Source organism: Hypanus sabinus, chromosome 4 (assembly GCF_030144855.1).
Source record: "Hypanus sabinus isolate sHypSab1 chromosome 4, sHypSab1.hap1, whole genome shotgun sequence".
NCBI classification, from domain to species: domain Eukaryota; kingdom Metazoa; phylum Chordata; class Chondrichthyes; order Myliobatiformes; family Dasyatidae; genus Hypanus; species Hypanus sabinus.
In genome coordinates this window covers 142,509,016-142,526,314 of record NC_082709.1, presented here as the reverse complement: position 1 = coordinate 142,526,314, position 17,299 = coordinate 142,509,016, and the positions used below count along the sequence as shown (strand labels likewise).

Here is a 17,299-nt window from a genome sequence, read left to right as displayed (position 1 = left end):
TAGGCAATGAGTTATACAGCTCTCGTTACATGCACATGCAGTTCAACTCTTTGAGTGATTATGCAGAAAGTTTGAAGTTAATAACTCCTCAGTTAATAACTCATTAGGGGTGATCAACAAGTTCGTGGCCTAAGGTAGAAGGAGATGAGTTATTAACTTCAAACTTTCTGCATAATCACTCAGAGTTGAACTGCATGTGCTTGTAATGACAGCTGTATAACTCATCTCCTTCTACCTTAGATCATGAACTAATCAATCACCCCTGCTGTGGACACTTTTTGAGGTCCAAGATCCGTATGCTCCACGACCGCTGGACTAAGTGTGTAAATGCAGGAAGAGACGATGTTGAAAAATAAATGTGCTAGTCTTATTGTGATGGACAGTCTGAGAAAATACCATCTCAAACAATTGATGGAATTTTGTCATTAAGTTGATTTCCAAAATGTAATACAGCTGCCAGAGATAGCTTTAAGTACATATTGCACCCACCTTGGAAGTTTCCACGCCTCTTGAAATTCCTTTTGATTTCCACCACACACTTTGAACAGATTGTCAGTCCAGTCTCCCACTTGTCTCACGTGAATGCTGAAGTGATCTTCCTCCGGGGATGAGGTCAGTGTGAAGGGATGCCACTCCAGGCTTGAAATCTTGGAGCATTGGACAAAAATATACTGGCCAACCTCCATCTTAAAGCCTCGCTTTTTCATCTGTAGCTCCAGAACTTTGGAGGGATGAGTAACAACCTGTGGATAGATATACAGAGGCATTAGCAAACAATCCTGTGTTTAAGTACAAAAGCAGTCAATGCCTGATTACTTCCTTATATAAAGCCCTATTTAAGATAGCTATTGTAGTAAAGAATTTGTTTCAGTTTATAAATAATATTAGATAATAACTAATTGTATATACAATGAACTGTTTCAATGTCCAGTTTTGTTCCCTTTCCTTTTTGAAAAGGTACCTTTCATTCATTGTTCTCAAGTATTGTAGCTTCCCAGTTTGCAGTGGAGATTGTCCAACTGCTTTTAGATCCCTTCAAGTTCCACTCTAAAACTATCGAGGCGGAAGAGGCAATCCGCCAGAAATTCTGCCTGCTTTCCCCTGTGCTTTACGGGAAGAAGCACTGAAGTGGTTCACTCAGGACTTCGTTTATTAGTGCAGCCAGTGGGAGGAGGAGTCAAATTTAACGGCTAAACAACATAATGCATGGGGCAGTTCAGAGCACAACCTTCCTGGTAGAGGTTTTTACTTTAGAAATAATAACAAGAGCTCTACCTCAGGAACTCTCATATGCTTTTCACACGCACACTAAAAATAGTTTTCTATAACAAGGAGACGTACTGTTGTAAACTTCATATAAAGAAATATTTACCTTAGTAACGACAACCTTCTGCTGAGATCTCCAAAACCGTACAAATCTCTCGCAGACATACAGAGCCATTGGACCAACCACCCATTTCCACGTCTGTAAAAGCATCAATTAGGCTTTGTAGGAAAGTGTATAATAGATTGAAGTAATTAAATTATCTTAAAGAAATAGTATTATAATAAAAGTAAACAAATATTTACATACCATTGGTGGATTCCCTGAAAACTTAGGCCAAGGGCATTTTGGATCAGACCCCCACTGTGAGTACTTGTCCTTGCAGAAGGTGGCATTATGCTCCTTCAAACTTTCATTTGTTTGACCACGAACAATTTGCCTGGAAGGAAAAGTAGCTTGTCAGAAAGTTTCAAAGAAGCATCGGGTGTGACTTTTGATTAAGAGCAGGTGCATGACAAAGCATTACTTATTGTCTACTGTTTTAAAAAAGCTTTGTTATTGCCATTTGTCAATTTAAAATGAGAAAAGGGAGTCTTAGTTTTTGGAGGGTCACCAGAACCCTGAAAGGATTTTAACCATATTTAATGTAAAAAAAATATAAACATCATTTTCCCTACTTTCTTTTTAATTCTGTCAAATAGATTTCAAATTTTAGGGTCATGAATCAGATCTTTTTTCTATGTATTTCTTTATTTGTGGGGTTTGACCAGTACTCATTGCCCCGAGCAACTTGCCTCTGAGCTTAGTGGAATGGTTAAAGCACTTCAGAAAGAAGTAAGAATCGATTATAGGCCAGATAAGAACAGCAGATGCACATAAACCTGATGATTCGCACATTACATTTCCACCATTTTATTTCAGATTTAAAAAAAGTTCTTGAATTTTTATTTTCAAATTACTGTTCAACCCATTGAATTGATGCCATCTCATGCAGTCTCATATCTTCATTTATTTCCCCTAATCTATTCTCTCCCACGTGCCCATCAGCATTCTCCTGCCTCCTGACATTTGGGGTCATTTACAACATCCAATTAACCTACTATCACGTCTTTTGAATGTAGGAGGAAAAGGAAAAAGAAAACGTGGAAAGCCACCAGAAGAACTTGCAGATTCCACGCAGGCAGAATCAATGTCTACTGCTTCAACTATTGCACAGAGTCTTGCCATTTTCAGAAGTTTTCTGATGACTCTGCCATAGTTGAATGCATCAGCAAGGGAGATGAGGCGGAGTACAGGGCTACGGTGGGAAACTTTGTCACATAGTGCGAGCAGAATCATCTGCAGCTTAATGTGAAAAAAACTAAGGAGCTGGTGATGGACCTGAGGAGGGCTAAGGCACCGGTGACCCCTGTTTCCATCCAAAGGGTCAGTGTGGACATGGTGGAGGATTACAAATACCTGGGGATACGAATTGACAATAAACTGGACTGGTCAAAGAACACTGAGACTGTCTACAAGAAGGGTCAGAGCCATCTCTACTTCCTGAGGAGACTGAGGTCCTTTAACATCTGCCGGACGATGCTGAGGATGTTCTACGAGTCTGTGGTGGCTATTGCTATCATGTTTGCTGTTGTGTGCTGGGGCAGCAGGCTGAGGGTAGCAGACACCAACAGAATCAATAAACTCATTCGTAAGGCCAGTAATGTTGTGGGGGTGGAACTGGACTCTATGATGGTGGTGTCTGAAAAGAGGATGCCGTCCAAGTTACATGCCATCTTGGACAATGTCTCCCATTCACTCCATAATGTACTGGTTAGACACAGGAATACATTCAGCCAGAGACTCATTCCACCGAGATGCAACACTGAGCGTCATAGGAAGTCATTCCTGCCTGTGGCCATCAAACTTTACAACTCCTCCCTCGGAGTGTCAGACACCCTGAGCCAATAGGCTGGTCCTGGACTTATTTCCACTTGGCATAATTTACGTATTATTTAATTATTTATGGTTTTATATTGCTATATTTCTACACTATTCTTGGTTGGTGTGACTGTAACGAAACCCAATTTCCCTCAGGATCAATAAAGTATGTCTGTCTGTCTGCCTGCCTGCCAGGATTGAACCTGTGTTGCTGGTGCTGTTTAGCACATTAACAGCTGCACCTCTGTATCAGTGAGAGTCAGTCTCTTGCTTTCAGATCAATAACTTAGGCCTTTGGATTCAAGTTCTAACATGACTGTTGTTCTACTATGCTCTAGTGATTCACCTTAGAACAACTGTTCACAATCTAAAGGTTAAATGTGTATGGCCCATTTCAAGTTCCATGCACATAATGCAAACTGACACTGCAGTAATTTGCTGATGGAATGTAATACTGGCAAATTAAATAAGGCCTGCTCTCTTTCTGAAATCTCTCTTGAATAAATACATTAGACCTTTATTAAATAAAATCATTTTCAGCCTTGTATCATCTTTCATGCCAGGTTCCATATTCCTTGATTCCCTTGTTGACCAAAAACAAATCAGTCTCATATTTGAATTTGTTTAAGTATTCAGTACCTTCAGCCTTCCAACTTCACAGATTCATAATTCATAAAAAAAACCCCATCTCAGTATTGAGCAACATAACAAGCTTCTTTCCATATCTGTCTGCCATTTTCTGAGAATCTTGTGTTTCAGTGAGACCTTACAGTATTTTAAACTCAATGCACTAACTGACATTCCTTTGTCAAATGTCTTGAATAGCATGTTATTGAACCTACAAGAGAATATGCTATCTTGGATCTAGTCCTGAGCATGAGATAGGCAAAATATATTATGTATTATGCTTAAACAAGGGAGACTATTCACGACGAGAGAAGTGTTGGCCAGTGTCAACTGGGAATACAAGCTATATGGTGGGGCAGTTGAAAAGCAGAAGACTTACAAAGAGATTTTTCAGTGCTTAAAAGCAGTAAAATTCCAGTTTAAAGCAAGGGCAGGAAAAATGGGAAAGCCAGCCTTTGCTAACTAAGGAAATAAACAAAGGTATCAAACTACAAAGCTTGTGCATGCAAGGGTGGCAAGAGTAGTGGGAAACTGGAAGATTGGTAAAACTTAAAAAATAACACTAAGTAAACCATAGGAAAAAGGAAGATAAGTTATGAAAGTAAACTGGCCCAAAATATAAAAACAAGAGTAAATAATTGTAATTATATCAAGTGGAAAAAGTCTCAGGCAGCTCATAAAATGAATGTTGGTCCCTTGGAAGATGAGAAGGGGAATTAATATTATGTAATGTGGCAATAGCTGAAGCTTTGAATGATGATTTCATGCTGATCTTCATGCTGGAGGACACATCTAACATGCCAAACAGAGATATTATGGTTGTGATTGGAGGTGAATACCTCAATACCATTGTCAATACTAAAGAGGAAATGTTGAGCAAACTAGGTAGACAAGTTCCCTGGTCCATATAGATGGTGTTTCTGGGTACAGAAGGAAATGACGGAAGATATAGTAGAAGCATTTATGATAATTTACCAACACTTTCTGCACTCTGAGCAGGTCCCAGTGGATTGGAAATCAGTGAAAGTCACACCATTGTCTAAAAATAGAATGGGAGCAAAAGGCAGGTGACTCTAGTTAGTTTAACATCTGGGTTCAGGAAGATGCTTGAAGCATTCATTAAGGAAGAAATAGTGAGACATCTGGAGAGAAGTGGTTCCATCAGGCAGACACAACATGGATTCAGGAAGGGTAGTCCTCTTTGGAGTTCTTTGATGAGCTTAGTGGATTCAAGGGGACAGGTGGATGCTGTATACTTGGATTTGCAGAAGGCACTTGATAAGGTACCACATAAAAGACTTATCCATAAGACAAGGATGCCTGGAGATGAAGTATTGCATTAGCAAAGATAGAAGATAGCTCAACCAATAGAAGGCAGAGAGTTGGGATAAATATATGCTTCGCTAGTTGCAGACAGTGGTGAAAGGGGTGATGGGCTGCAACTATTCACAATACACATTTGTGATTTGAAGAGAGGACTGAGTGTAGCATTTCTAAGCTTGCTGAGGACACTAATTTGAGTGGAAAAGCAAATTTTACAGAGGTTGCAGAGAGTGCAGAGAAAAAATCGACAGGTTAGGTAAGTAAGAAGGGGTCTGTCAGATACACTGCACTATTGGTACATGTAATGCCATCCATTTGAAAGGGAAAATGGAAGGTCAGATTATTATTTAAATAGTGAAAGATTGCAGCTTGTTGTTGTGCTTGGGGGTGCTTATCATGAATCATGGAAGGTTGGTATGTAAGTGCAACAGGATATCAAGCTGGCAAATGGAATGTTGGCGCTTGTTGCTACAGGGATTGTTTTTAAGTGTAGGGAGTTTATGCTGCAGCTCTAAAGGGAATTGATGAGCCTGCTCTCGGAGTATTGTGTGCAATTCTAGTCTCCTTGGGAAAAGATAAACTGGCTTTGGAGGAGGTTCACCTGGTTGATTCTGAAGATGAAGGGGTTTAGCCTGTGAGGAGAGTCTGAGCTGCCTTGGACTATGATTGTTGCAATTCGGAAGATTGAGAGAGGACCTTATAGAAACATAGAATTCTGTGAAGGATAATAAGAGAGAGTTAGAAAAGTTGTTTCCATTTGCAGATGAGACAAGAAATAAGGGACATAGCTTCAAGATTTTGGATAGCAGATTAGAATGGAGATAAGGAGGAAATGCTATTCCCAGAGGGTAGTGTATCTATGGAATTCTCTGCCTAGGGCTACCTGAATAAATATACTTAAGACTAATTAGATAGATTTTTGCATAGTAGAGGAAGTAAAGGGTATGGGTAAAAGGCAGGCAGGTGGAGTTTAATCTACAGCCAGATCAGCCATGATCTTATTGAATGGTGTTGTAGGTGCGATGGGCCAGATGGCCTATTCCTGCTTCTATTTCTTATGTTCTTATTTTTCAGCAACAAAACAGATGCTTCAGCCTTCATTTTTGCTGTTTATGGTATCCAGTTATGAACAATTTGTTTCCTTTATTATCAATAGTGCTGTAAATTCCATGATTTTGACAATGTCTTCCCAGACAATGACATAATTATCTTTTAATTATAATTGTTAATGAAATCAGTATCTCTCATCTATCAGGATTTGTGTTTCTCAGTACAATAACCGCCATGACAGTGACCCTATTTGTAAATGATGCTGTGGTATAACTGGGGTAGAGAATTCCGTAACCTCTCTAAGGCTACTATTTTCTTTTCACACATGGCATGAGAATTCAGATTGTTAATGATAAAAATTGTTGGATCCTGATCTGCCAATTCTCCTCAGCAAAGAAATCTTTAGCACTTGTTAGTACAAATGTGCTTCAATAAATATGTTACTTTAAAGAGATTTACAGCAATATACGCGGCACATGAGTTGTTATAAAAGCTATTCATTCTCCACATATATATATGTATATGTGTATGCTACATACCCAATTCCATGGATCACGAGCCCAACAAAAAAGACCACGAACAGGTGGTGGGTGTACCAGAAGACCTCAAAGTATGATCGCCTGATAATCTCTGTGGAAGATGTTATCATAAGGATCAAAGCCAGAGTGATGGCTACTCCACTCAGGCCTGCCAGGGTTACGAACGCCACCTCAGTAGGATTCTGGAGAAGAAAGACTGTCATGTTGACCAGTCATTGGAATAAAAGATAGCAAAAGCAAAACAGAAGGGAAAACTCAGCATGTGAGGGCAGAAATAACAAAAAAAAAACAATGTTTCCTCTGGATTCAATCTAATTCATCCTGGCAAGGCAAAGCAGGATGAGGGTAGGAACTGGATGACATGCTACCAGTAGTACTGGGGGCCTTCCCAGTAGTGATTTTTTTTTTTTGTTTTGGCGTCCCTGTTAGCTATCTATAGGAGCCATTGGGCTTCTTATATATGTGAATGGTGGGCCTTAAAGGCCTAGTATTGCACAGCAAAATTCCTTGTTAAAATGTTTAAAACTTATCATAGAAGTTAGCTCACTCCTGCTCCCCAGAATGTATTTCTGGACAGGTACCAAGGAGCAAGCATTTTCATTCTGATCCCCTTCAATGTGACAAGCTGTCAATGAATATCAGTGATCTGGCCTTTTTTAGTGAGTATTAAGATGCACATTGCGGCCACATCTCTGCTTTCACAAGTGGAATCAAGTGCTGCACATTTGTTCCTACAGTTCTGTAAATCACCTCATCTGCCCAAGTAAAGCAAGGTGAATTCTGGCCAGTCTCACGATAGATGTGTGAAATTTGACATAAATCAGAACTGAAGCAGGATACTGAAATATACACTTATCTGGCCCTCTGAAAAGGTGCTTCCACCCAAATGTATGTGCAAAGTCTTGAGAAGAAAGTAATGGTATATTGCAGTCCAATAAACCCCTATTATTCTGTACATTTTCTGCTGAATTGACTTCAGGAGCTACTTCCTTTAGTTTATTTTCCTTTTGTCCAGCATATACACTGATTTTTTTCCCCCTGATTTTGTTAAGGTATCAAAAGACAATTGAAGACTACCGTATTGTTGGATCGAATTGGATTCAGGTAACCTTCGTTTCCTCCCATTTTTGACAAGATTGTGTTGAGTTGTCCATGTTCACCCAGCTGGCTATCCATAAACCGCTCGAAGTTGAATAAATGAGCGATGATATGAATGGCTGTGAAGGAAAAATGCATAATCTGATCTAAACCCTGTATAATATTGAATTATGTAAATGATCATCAAAAGTAATGTGTCTGTCTATTGGCAGTGTGAACTAAACAGATAATAATGGGCAATAAACAATCAATGAATTCAGCTCATATACAGTTCTGAACTTAATGTTCCTATCATTTATTTACCAAAGTCTCAAACACAGTCAATTATAACAGTACAATCCGACTCAAGTTAGTCCAGTGTATGTTCACTACAGCAACTAAAATTCGCCTGTGATGGAGTCTGACCAATCCTTACAGTTTCTTGGAGGACATGAAACTATTCGAACTTCTTTGAACAGAGCACCCTGCGTCATTATGGCAATGGACTGAGCTTCCATAATAAAGGTCTGAAAATCTATTGTAGCACCCAGATGTTGCATTACTTCTCTTTGTGTTGCTATGGAAGTTGAGATATCAAACATCAAATGTTGAATGAAGGTAGTTCTACGAGTCAATCGTCCTATCATATGCATTAATAAACACTTGCGGCCTTGTATGGAGGAGGAATCTCCCAAAACATCCCCATCCTCAAAGATGGAGGAGATCAGTTGTGAGTTCAAAAGACATGGCTAAGGTGATTAGAATCACCCTCAGCCAGAAAGTAAGTGATGTATCTTGGTCTTCTCCTGTGATCCTCACTCTCATATTATCCAGACATCGGTCAATTTAGTTTTCTGCAACTGATGTCAGTGAAAGACTGCATTCATGTGATCCTGACAGAAAGCAAGACAGAATTCTAATGCAGATACAATGCTGGAGGCTACCCAACTTGCTTTGTGTCCAAAAGCGAAGGAAGTACGGATTGGCTAATTATCTCCCCAGTTCTACGAGTGCAGTTGGGGGGTTGGGGGGGGTGCATTGACAACAGAGCTATCAAGTGGAACTGTTCTTTAAACTAGGTTTAACTACTAATATATTATCGTAATTATGTGGATGATAATTAACAGCAAATGACCCCCAGAAAGCATACAGAATTCTTACAATCTCCTTCCTTCCCACCCTCCAAGGAGCCGAACATTCCCTCCAGTGATTCAATCTGAAGGACTAATGGACAAAAGTATTGACGTCCAGAGCAACCTTGATAGAGAAACAGCAGATAACTGTGTCTGGTGTCAGGGAATTCTACTACAACTGAGGTCACAGCTTTCTTCGTCAGTGTTCAAAGGTTTAGATCTCAGACCTGAACACCTTATTATCTGAAGTGAGGGACCAGAATTACTCATCTTAATATTGTCAATCCTTCACCATAACATATAGAGCTATAGTTTCTGACTTCAAGATTCAAACACATGACAGACCCACCAAAACTGCATTCACGGTTTAGGATTCTTCCCCATTATAGGTATGGAATATTAATGTTGACAAAGATAATCACAATCCACAGCAATGTTCAGACAAGACTGATCTTTCCATTGACCTGAATTATTGCTCATGACGTGGCAGTTGCATTTCTTTTACATTTCTCACACTTCTTTTATTCTTAATGGAAAATATTTTTATTAATCCCTGCCAATGTTCTTTAATTGATTTAATCAAAAATGTTCTAATTAAGTACATTCTATTTAAAGTTTGACCAGAAAATATACATAACCTTTGAAACTGTTTAATTTGATTTCTTGACTTTAATTCCATAAAAAAGTAAAACTCAAACATAATAAGGGTTTGGCAATGCTATAACTGACGTGCAGTGTTCTATAACTTACCTGTATGCAAAGCAATCATGTAAGCTACCAGTTTATGAAAGGTGATGTTTTTGTCCAGTTGTCTTCTGAGAGTGTGTCTGCAGCACTAAAGTAGAAGAGAGGTTACCAAGCACTTTGCATCTTGTAGCACTTTCCCGCAACACACGCCCTTTAACCTCTACCCTTCCCACCATCCAGGGACCCAAGAATTCTTTCTCGGTGAAGCAGCAATACAGTTGCACTTGAAATGTTAACTCTGTTTCTCTTTCCACAGATGCTGTCTGGCCTGCTGAGTGTTTATGGACTTCTCTGTTTTTGTTTCAGATTTCCAGCATCTGGGATATTTTGTGATGTTCATTGAGTGGTGCAGCATAGTGTTGTCTTATGTTCTGTGCTTTAAGAGCAAACGGAGCATCTTAACTGTAATTTCCAAATTTCATGCATTACGTTGTTACAGAATCCAGCCTTGATTTTATGGGGTAACTGATTTACTACCTGCATAACAGTTATACAATTAAAGGTTGAAATAAATCCCGCAGAGCTTATTTTTTTTTTACTGTTTTCAATCAAAAATACTACTGTCAGAGTCCCTAAAGCCCAACTTCTCAAAATGTGACATAAAACCCGAGGAAACTCAGTAAGATAGTGGAAGTAGGATATTTTTGTACAATCTTGAGGATGTCGTTTAGCCTCTTACCCCACAGGATCCTCTTATGAATGACAGCAGATTTCGACAGACCGGTAGCAAAATCAGCATGCAGTTAAAATTCAAACATGCAGCAGGTGCACGAGCCCACGCCAGAGCAGACTAAGTGGATTGAAAGAAAGATGCATGAGTTCCGGTGAATCTATGGGAAATAAACCACAGCCCAAGACTATAGCTTCCAAAGGCATATCAACTCACCCCAACCAGCTCTCGTGTGTAATAAAACTTCTGTCCATCTTCATAGACAAAAAAGTAATTAACGAAGAGAAATGCATTTATTCCAAGCCACACCAGCTGCAAAAGAAAAAAAAGGGGATTGTGTAATGAATCAGATTTGATTAGGGAACTTAATGTGTACCAACTCTTAAGAGGCAGTGATCATAATATGATAGAATTCACCTGGCAATTTGAGAGGGAGAAGGTAAAGTCGGATGTATCAGTATTACAGTGGAGTAAAGGGAATTACAGAGGCATGAGAGAAGAGCTGGTGAAAGTTGATTGGAAGGGGATCCTAGTGGGGATGACAGCAGAAAAGCAGTGGTTGAAGTTTCTGGGAGCAATGCAGAAGGCACAGGATAGATACATCCCAAAGATGGAAAAGTATGCTAAAGAGAAAATGATGTGACCGTGGCCAATGGGGGAAGTCAAAGACAGCTTAAAAGCAAAAGAGAGCCCATCTAATGCAGCAAAAAATTGTGGGAAGTTAGACAATTGAGAAGCTATTAAAAACCCACTGAAGACAACGAGAAAAGCAATAAGAAGAGAAAAGGTGAAATAGGAATGTAAGCTAGCCAATTATATAAAAGGGGGATACCAAAAGATGTGTCAGATATATATGGAGTAAACGAAATGCGAGAGTGGCTATCAGACTGCTGGAAAGTGATGCTGGAGAGGTAGTAATGGGGGGCAAAGAAATGGTGGATGAACTTAATATTTTCTGTCAGTCTTCACTGTGGAAAACACTAGCAGTATGCTGGAAATTTGTGAGTGTCAGGGGGCATAAGTAGGTATAGTTGCTATTAGTAAGGAGAAGGTTCAAATTTCAAAGTATGTTTATTATCTAAGTATGTATATGCTTTATATACATGTATATATATCCTTCAGATTCATCTTCTTGCAAGCAGCCACAAAACCAAGAAACATAATAGAAACCATTAAAAAAAAACTCCACACAACGAAGACCGCCGAACACCCCTTGTATGGAAAAAAAGAACAAATGGTGCAACAATAAAAAAAGTAAACAAGTAGCACACAAAACATGAACCACAGAGTCCGCAGCCATGAAGCTATTTCAGCAGGGAGGTGAGCTAACCTCACAGAATGGTTAGCTGAACACCAGTTCACACTTTGCCCTCCACAGACTGACGCAAAATACTCATTTAGTTCATCTGCCATCTCCTTGTCCCCTGCTATTATTGCTCTGGCCTCATTTTCAAGTGGTCCTACATCTGTTATTATACCTCTTTTATTTTTTTTACATACTTGAAAAAGCTTTTACTATCCATTTTGATGTTGTTTGCTAGCTTGCTTTCATATGTTATCCCTTCCCTCCTAATGATTCTTTTAGTTGCTCTCTGTAGTTTTTTAAAAGCTTCTCAATCCTCTACCTTCTTGCTAATTTTTATTTTGTTGTATGCCCTCTCTTTTGCTTTTACATTAGCTTTGGCTTCCCTTGTCAGTCATGGTTGTAGTACTTTGCCTTTTGAGTATTTCTTCATTTTTGGAATACATCTATCCTACATCTTCCTCATTTTTCTCAGAAACTCACACCGTTGCTGCTCTGCTCTCATCCCAGCCAGCATCTCCCTCCAACTTACTTTGGCCAACTCCTCTCTCATACCATTGTAATTTCCTTTTCTCCACTGAAATATTCCTATGTCAGACTTTACTTTGTCCCTATCAAATTTCAAGTTGAACTCAATCACCGGCTCCTAAGTATTCTTCTACCTTACGCTCCCTAATTGTCTCCAGTTCATTACATAACACCCAATCCAGTATAGCTGATCCACTAGTAGGCTCTACGACAAACTGTTCTAAAAAGCCATCTCATTGGCATTCAACAAACTTACTCTCTTGAGATCCATTACCAACCAGATTTTCCAAATCAACCTGCATGTTGAAATCTCCCAAGACTATCATAACATTGCCCTTTTGGCATGTCTTTTTTATTTCCCATTGTAATCTGAGCTTTCTGCCTAGCCCTCTAAATTCTCTTTTCAGGACCTCTTTGCTTTTCCTCCCTATGTCATTGGTACCAATGTGTGCCAAGACAACTGGCTGCTCTCCCTTCCCCTCCAAAGTGTTGTGGATGTGATCTGTGATGTACCTGACCCCGGCACCTGAGAGGCATCATACCATTTGAGTGTCCCATTCACGTCCACGGAATCTCCTGTCTGTTCTCCTCACTATTGAGTCCCCTATCACTACCGCTCCCGTCTTCTCTTTTCCTTTTGCACTGTGAATCCATGCCCAGTGCCAGTAACCTGGTCTCTGTGCCATTCCCCTGGGAGATCATCCCCCACAGCAGTATCCAAAATGGTGTGCTTATTTTTGAGGGGAATGGCCATGGGGGTGCTCTGTTTTAACTGCCTGTTCACATTTCCATTTCTCCTGACAGCCACCCAGATACTCGCCTCCTGCAACTCTGGGGTGACTACTTCCCTGTAACTCTGATCGATGATGTCCTCACTTTCCCGTACAAGCTGAAGGTCATCCAGCTGCTGCTCCAGATCCCTAACACGATCTTCAAGGAGCTGCAGCTGGATGCACTTCACACAGATGTAGTCCTCTGGGAAACTCTGGGTCTCCCAGGGCTCCAACATCCTGCATGAAGAACACACAATGGCCATTTGCTGTACTAGGTAGAGTAAGAGAAAAGAAGGGAAGCTTAATAGAAATTACCCAGAGCCAATGCCTCTTGTGAGTCGAAGCCTCCTTTGAGCCAAAGCCTGACACTCCTACTCTCATCAATGGCCTATTCCCAACAATGGCCTCCCCAATTGTCCCTTCTGTACCTTTAAACAAGCATTGCCGACCTGCGCGAAACCTCACTGTGCACTGCTTCTGTCACTGATTGGGCTTCTGGAGTGAGCCCAAATGCCCACAAGAGAATTTGTTGGTTCATAGTCTCCTCTTGTGCCATGAAGAGACCGAGCAACATCTTATACTCTGTCTGGATAGCCTGCATCCTGATGGCATGAACATTGACTTCTCCTTCCTGTAAAAAAATTCCTCACCAACTCCCCTCTTCTTCTATTCCCCACTCCGGTCTCTTGTCTCTTCTTATCTGCCTATCACTCCTCCGGTATCCTCTTCTCCTTCCCTTTCTCCTAATGTCCACCTTCCTCTCCTATGCGATTCCTTCCTCACCAACCAAGCTTCAACTATCATCTTCCAGCTGCCCTACATCTCCTCCCCCCATCTTTTTATTCTGGCATATTCCCCCTTCCTTTCCAGTCCTGAGGAAGTCTTGGCCCAAGACAGCATCTGTTATTTATTTCCATAGATGCTGCCTAGACAGCTGTGATCCTCCAGCATCTTGAACGTGTTGCTTTGGATCTCCAGCATCTGCAGAATTTCTAGTGTTTATAATGTATCAATCACATAGATTCAATAGACACAACAAAGGCCACTTTTCATCTTAATAAGCAGCAAAACCAAGCAGTGTTACTCAGGAATACAAAACTGGTTAAAAAATGGAGTGAATTTTATTGAGTACTTAGCCAGGCCTGTGCTTGCATTTGGTGTGCATTCTAGTAGCAAATCACACAAGCATTTGTAGAGTTTGTGAAATATTGTGTAAAATCTCAAATCTGTCATGTTTCTTAAAATACATAAATGGATCGATAATCTCCTCTCCACAGGATGTTCATTGTCAAAATGATGAAGTGAGAGACTTCAGAGACTGGATCTTGAATCCTGGTGGCCATATATGGCCAGTGAGTTGAAAATGTATGATCCTTTCTGTAGTCTATCGTTACCAGTCACTAGGACAGCCCCACACCTGTGAAACCATATCCTATGGCGAGGATTAAGTATTAATAGTGCTGATGCAGATGATAGTTGGTAAGAAAATAACTACTGCCAAAATTTGTGATTTTTATTGCAGACTTAGAAAAGTTGCATTAGCCCTGGGAATAACTATGGTTTAATAGTGTGAGAATAGATGTTTGACTGGAAGGCTTTTGTTTCCATTCCAAGTGGCAAGTACACTGTTAACTTTATGCTATGCATGCAATCCTGCTCTAAGAGAACTGTGGGATCGAAGCAAAACATAACATGAGGCGATGTGTCAAAGAAAAATTAATTAAACTTTATTAAAAGAATTCAGATTAAGGAAACAACTTGACATAATCAACCTGCTTAACAGTTACCTAGGATTCAGTACCGTCATATTTTTTTATGGTGAGTGCTCAACCTTCTGACATCGATTTTTGTATTAATTATTTTCCTGTCCCTTTTAGAATTCATTTTCTCAGGATCTAGGCTCTCCTGAGAAGGCTGGCATTCATTATTCACCCTTAATTGCCCTTGATAAAGTAATAATGAGCTGCCTTCCTGAACACTGCTGTCTTCCCACGATGGTATTGCCACTGGCTGTTGAGTGTTCCCACATAGCTGCTGCCCTTGTCCTTCTTGGTGGCAGAGGCTATGTTTTTAGGAGGTGTTTTTGGATAGATCTTGGTACATACAATACACGGTACAATACAGGGTACACGCTGAAGTGTCAATCTGGATGGTGTCAAACCTTTTGAAGTTTCACTCAGTCAGTCAAAAGGGGAGAGAAATAGATCATGCTCCTCAGTTATATCCTGTAGATAGTGGTGAGTCTATGAGAAAGAGAGTCACGCACTAAAGACTCAGAATGAACTACTCAGGAAGCCACAGTGTTTATGTTGCAGATTTCTGGTCAACGACGACCCCCGGGAAGATGATCATAGGAAATACAGCAATGGTAGTGTCAACAAATAGATGGTTAGAGACTCTCTTTTAACACTTCTGTGGGGGAGGTCATCCCTTACCCCTCCTACATTAAACACCTGTGTGAGATGGTCAAGTCATCAGAAACTATTACACAAAAGTTAATTTCAGAAATCGCAAGCAGAATAAAAATAGAAAACTTCCTGTTTCACTTTGTAAATTTCTTCACTCTGCAGTCAGTTATTTTAGTTACACTTGTTATTAACAAAACCAAAGCTTTAGCACTCATTTTAATAAATTTCAAACCTGTCCAATTCAGATGATCACATTAATGGAATAAAGCTCTTAAACACTCCAGTGTGGTATAGTAATAATGCAAATCAAATATAGGAGTTTTTTCAGAACAATAGCTCCCATCTCTGCATTGCTGGTGAGGCTGTTCATTACTGCCTCACTCTAATTACCCTTAAGTGGCATCTTCCTAATACAAAGCAACACATTTCTTGTTTTCTACATAACAATTTTGATAAGAATGGTCCCAGAACCACTTCAAAAATAATTAAGAAATTAGCTTATTTCTCTGAGGCCGTGTGTCTCATATGGACTAGTAAATGCTGATTTCCTTCCCTTAAAATACTTTAGGGAATGGATTATGTTTTGTGGAAATGCAATTTCTTCAGAATTTTTAAAAACCTTTTAACCCAAGTCTGGAGCCACTTCAGTGAATGTCAACTCATTCTCTGCTGTTAGTCTAAGCCTAAGAACTACTATATCAGCTACATAACTGCTATACTAACACATATATTTTTAAAGAAAATATAAATTCTATAAGGTAAGATAATGAAAATAAATACACTAATATAACAACAACTGCAAAGCGTATTCCCCTTACCCAAATAAAGATACTGCAATTACCTTCATTAGAATAATTTTCTGTTTGTTATTCTCCAACAGTTACATTTTATTTCTTATTAAATCAATTTTACTTTGAGCACACTATACATAAAGAAAATATTTTGAATCTATACTTAATATGCATGCAATTAGCTAAAGTAATATTGCAAGGAAATTATTCCTAATTGACAACACCACTCTGACCAATTTTATAACTATTTCTCTATGTGATCATTCGAAATAGGGTAGTTTCTGAAGAATGAACATCTAAATTTATGAGTATCGCTGATAGTTTATCCAGTTTTATATTTATGCTCATTGAAAAATATAGCATTACTTTTAAAGTCATCAAGAATTACAGCTAGAGGTGAAATAGTTTAATCTACCACTGTTAGCTTTGAAAACATTTAAGCAGCAAAATCATCACTCTCATATTTATATTTTGATTGAAAATAAATTGATTCCATAGCCCACAATGTGCTAAACCTAGTAATCAAATAATTTAATCTGAAGAATATATCAGCAAGCAATATACTCAAACACTTTCTCATTGATTTAACAATTGCAATACTTACAATTACAAAGATGGAAACTCCCTCATTCACCAAGCAGTTTCCCATATTCAAAATGAGTGTCAATTCACTGGGTTCAAGTTAATTTAACCAAGTATATAAGGAAGTGAGAGTTCTACTTGTGAGTTACCCAATATTCTTCTATATTCAGTAGAAATTAAATGAGCAAATCTAATTATTTTGTTTAATGCAGATACAAAGCAAAAGAAAAATTGAAGTGAGTAATGTGATGATCTTTTGAGTTCCTTCTGATTTATTATTGCACAAATAGTTTAATATTTGTTAACACTAGATAATTTTGTATGTAGCAGAAAGAAAATCAAATTTCAGGTGCTGGAAACGGAAACAGACACAGAAAATATTAGAAATATTTAGCAGATCAGACTCCATTTGGGGGAAGGAAAATAGTGTTAATCTTTTCAGGTTGAAGCCCCCTCATTAAAATTGGGAAAGTGACAAAAGTTAAATATCGTAAAAGGTTTTGACAAAACTCAATAATGCATAAAATGCACATTTCCCTATACTTACCTTACTCCATTTCTCCA

General features: G+C 39.1%; 1 protein-coding gene across 1 annotated transcript in view; it reads right to left on the bottom strand.

Annotated features, from left to right (window-relative positions):
- LOC132393234 (cytochrome b-245 heavy chain) overlaps positions 1-16,802 on the bottom strand; it is a 35,583-nt gene extending 18,781 nt beyond the window's left edge. Inside the window, exons 1-9 of the mRNA XM_059968232.1 lie at positions 16,758-16,802; positions 10,567-10,662; positions 10,360-10,470; positions 9,684-9,768; positions 7,801-7,940; positions 6,724-6,905; positions 1,574-1,703; positions 1,373-1,465; positions 490-743 (exon numbers count right to left, since the gene is read on the bottom strand). Coding sequence (XP_059824215.1) covers positions 490-743; positions 1,373-1,465; positions 1,574-1,703; positions 6,724-6,905; positions 7,801-7,940; positions 9,684-9,768; positions 10,360-10,470; positions 10,567-10,662; positions 16,758-16,802 — 1,136 coding nt within the window. The remainder of the gene's footprint in view (positions 1-489; positions 744-1,372; positions 1,466-1,573; positions 1,704-6,723; positions 6,906-7,800; positions 7,941-9,683; positions 9,769-10,359; positions 10,471-10,566; positions 10,663-16,757) is intronic.
- Positions 16,803-17,299: the final 497 nt, after the last annotated feature.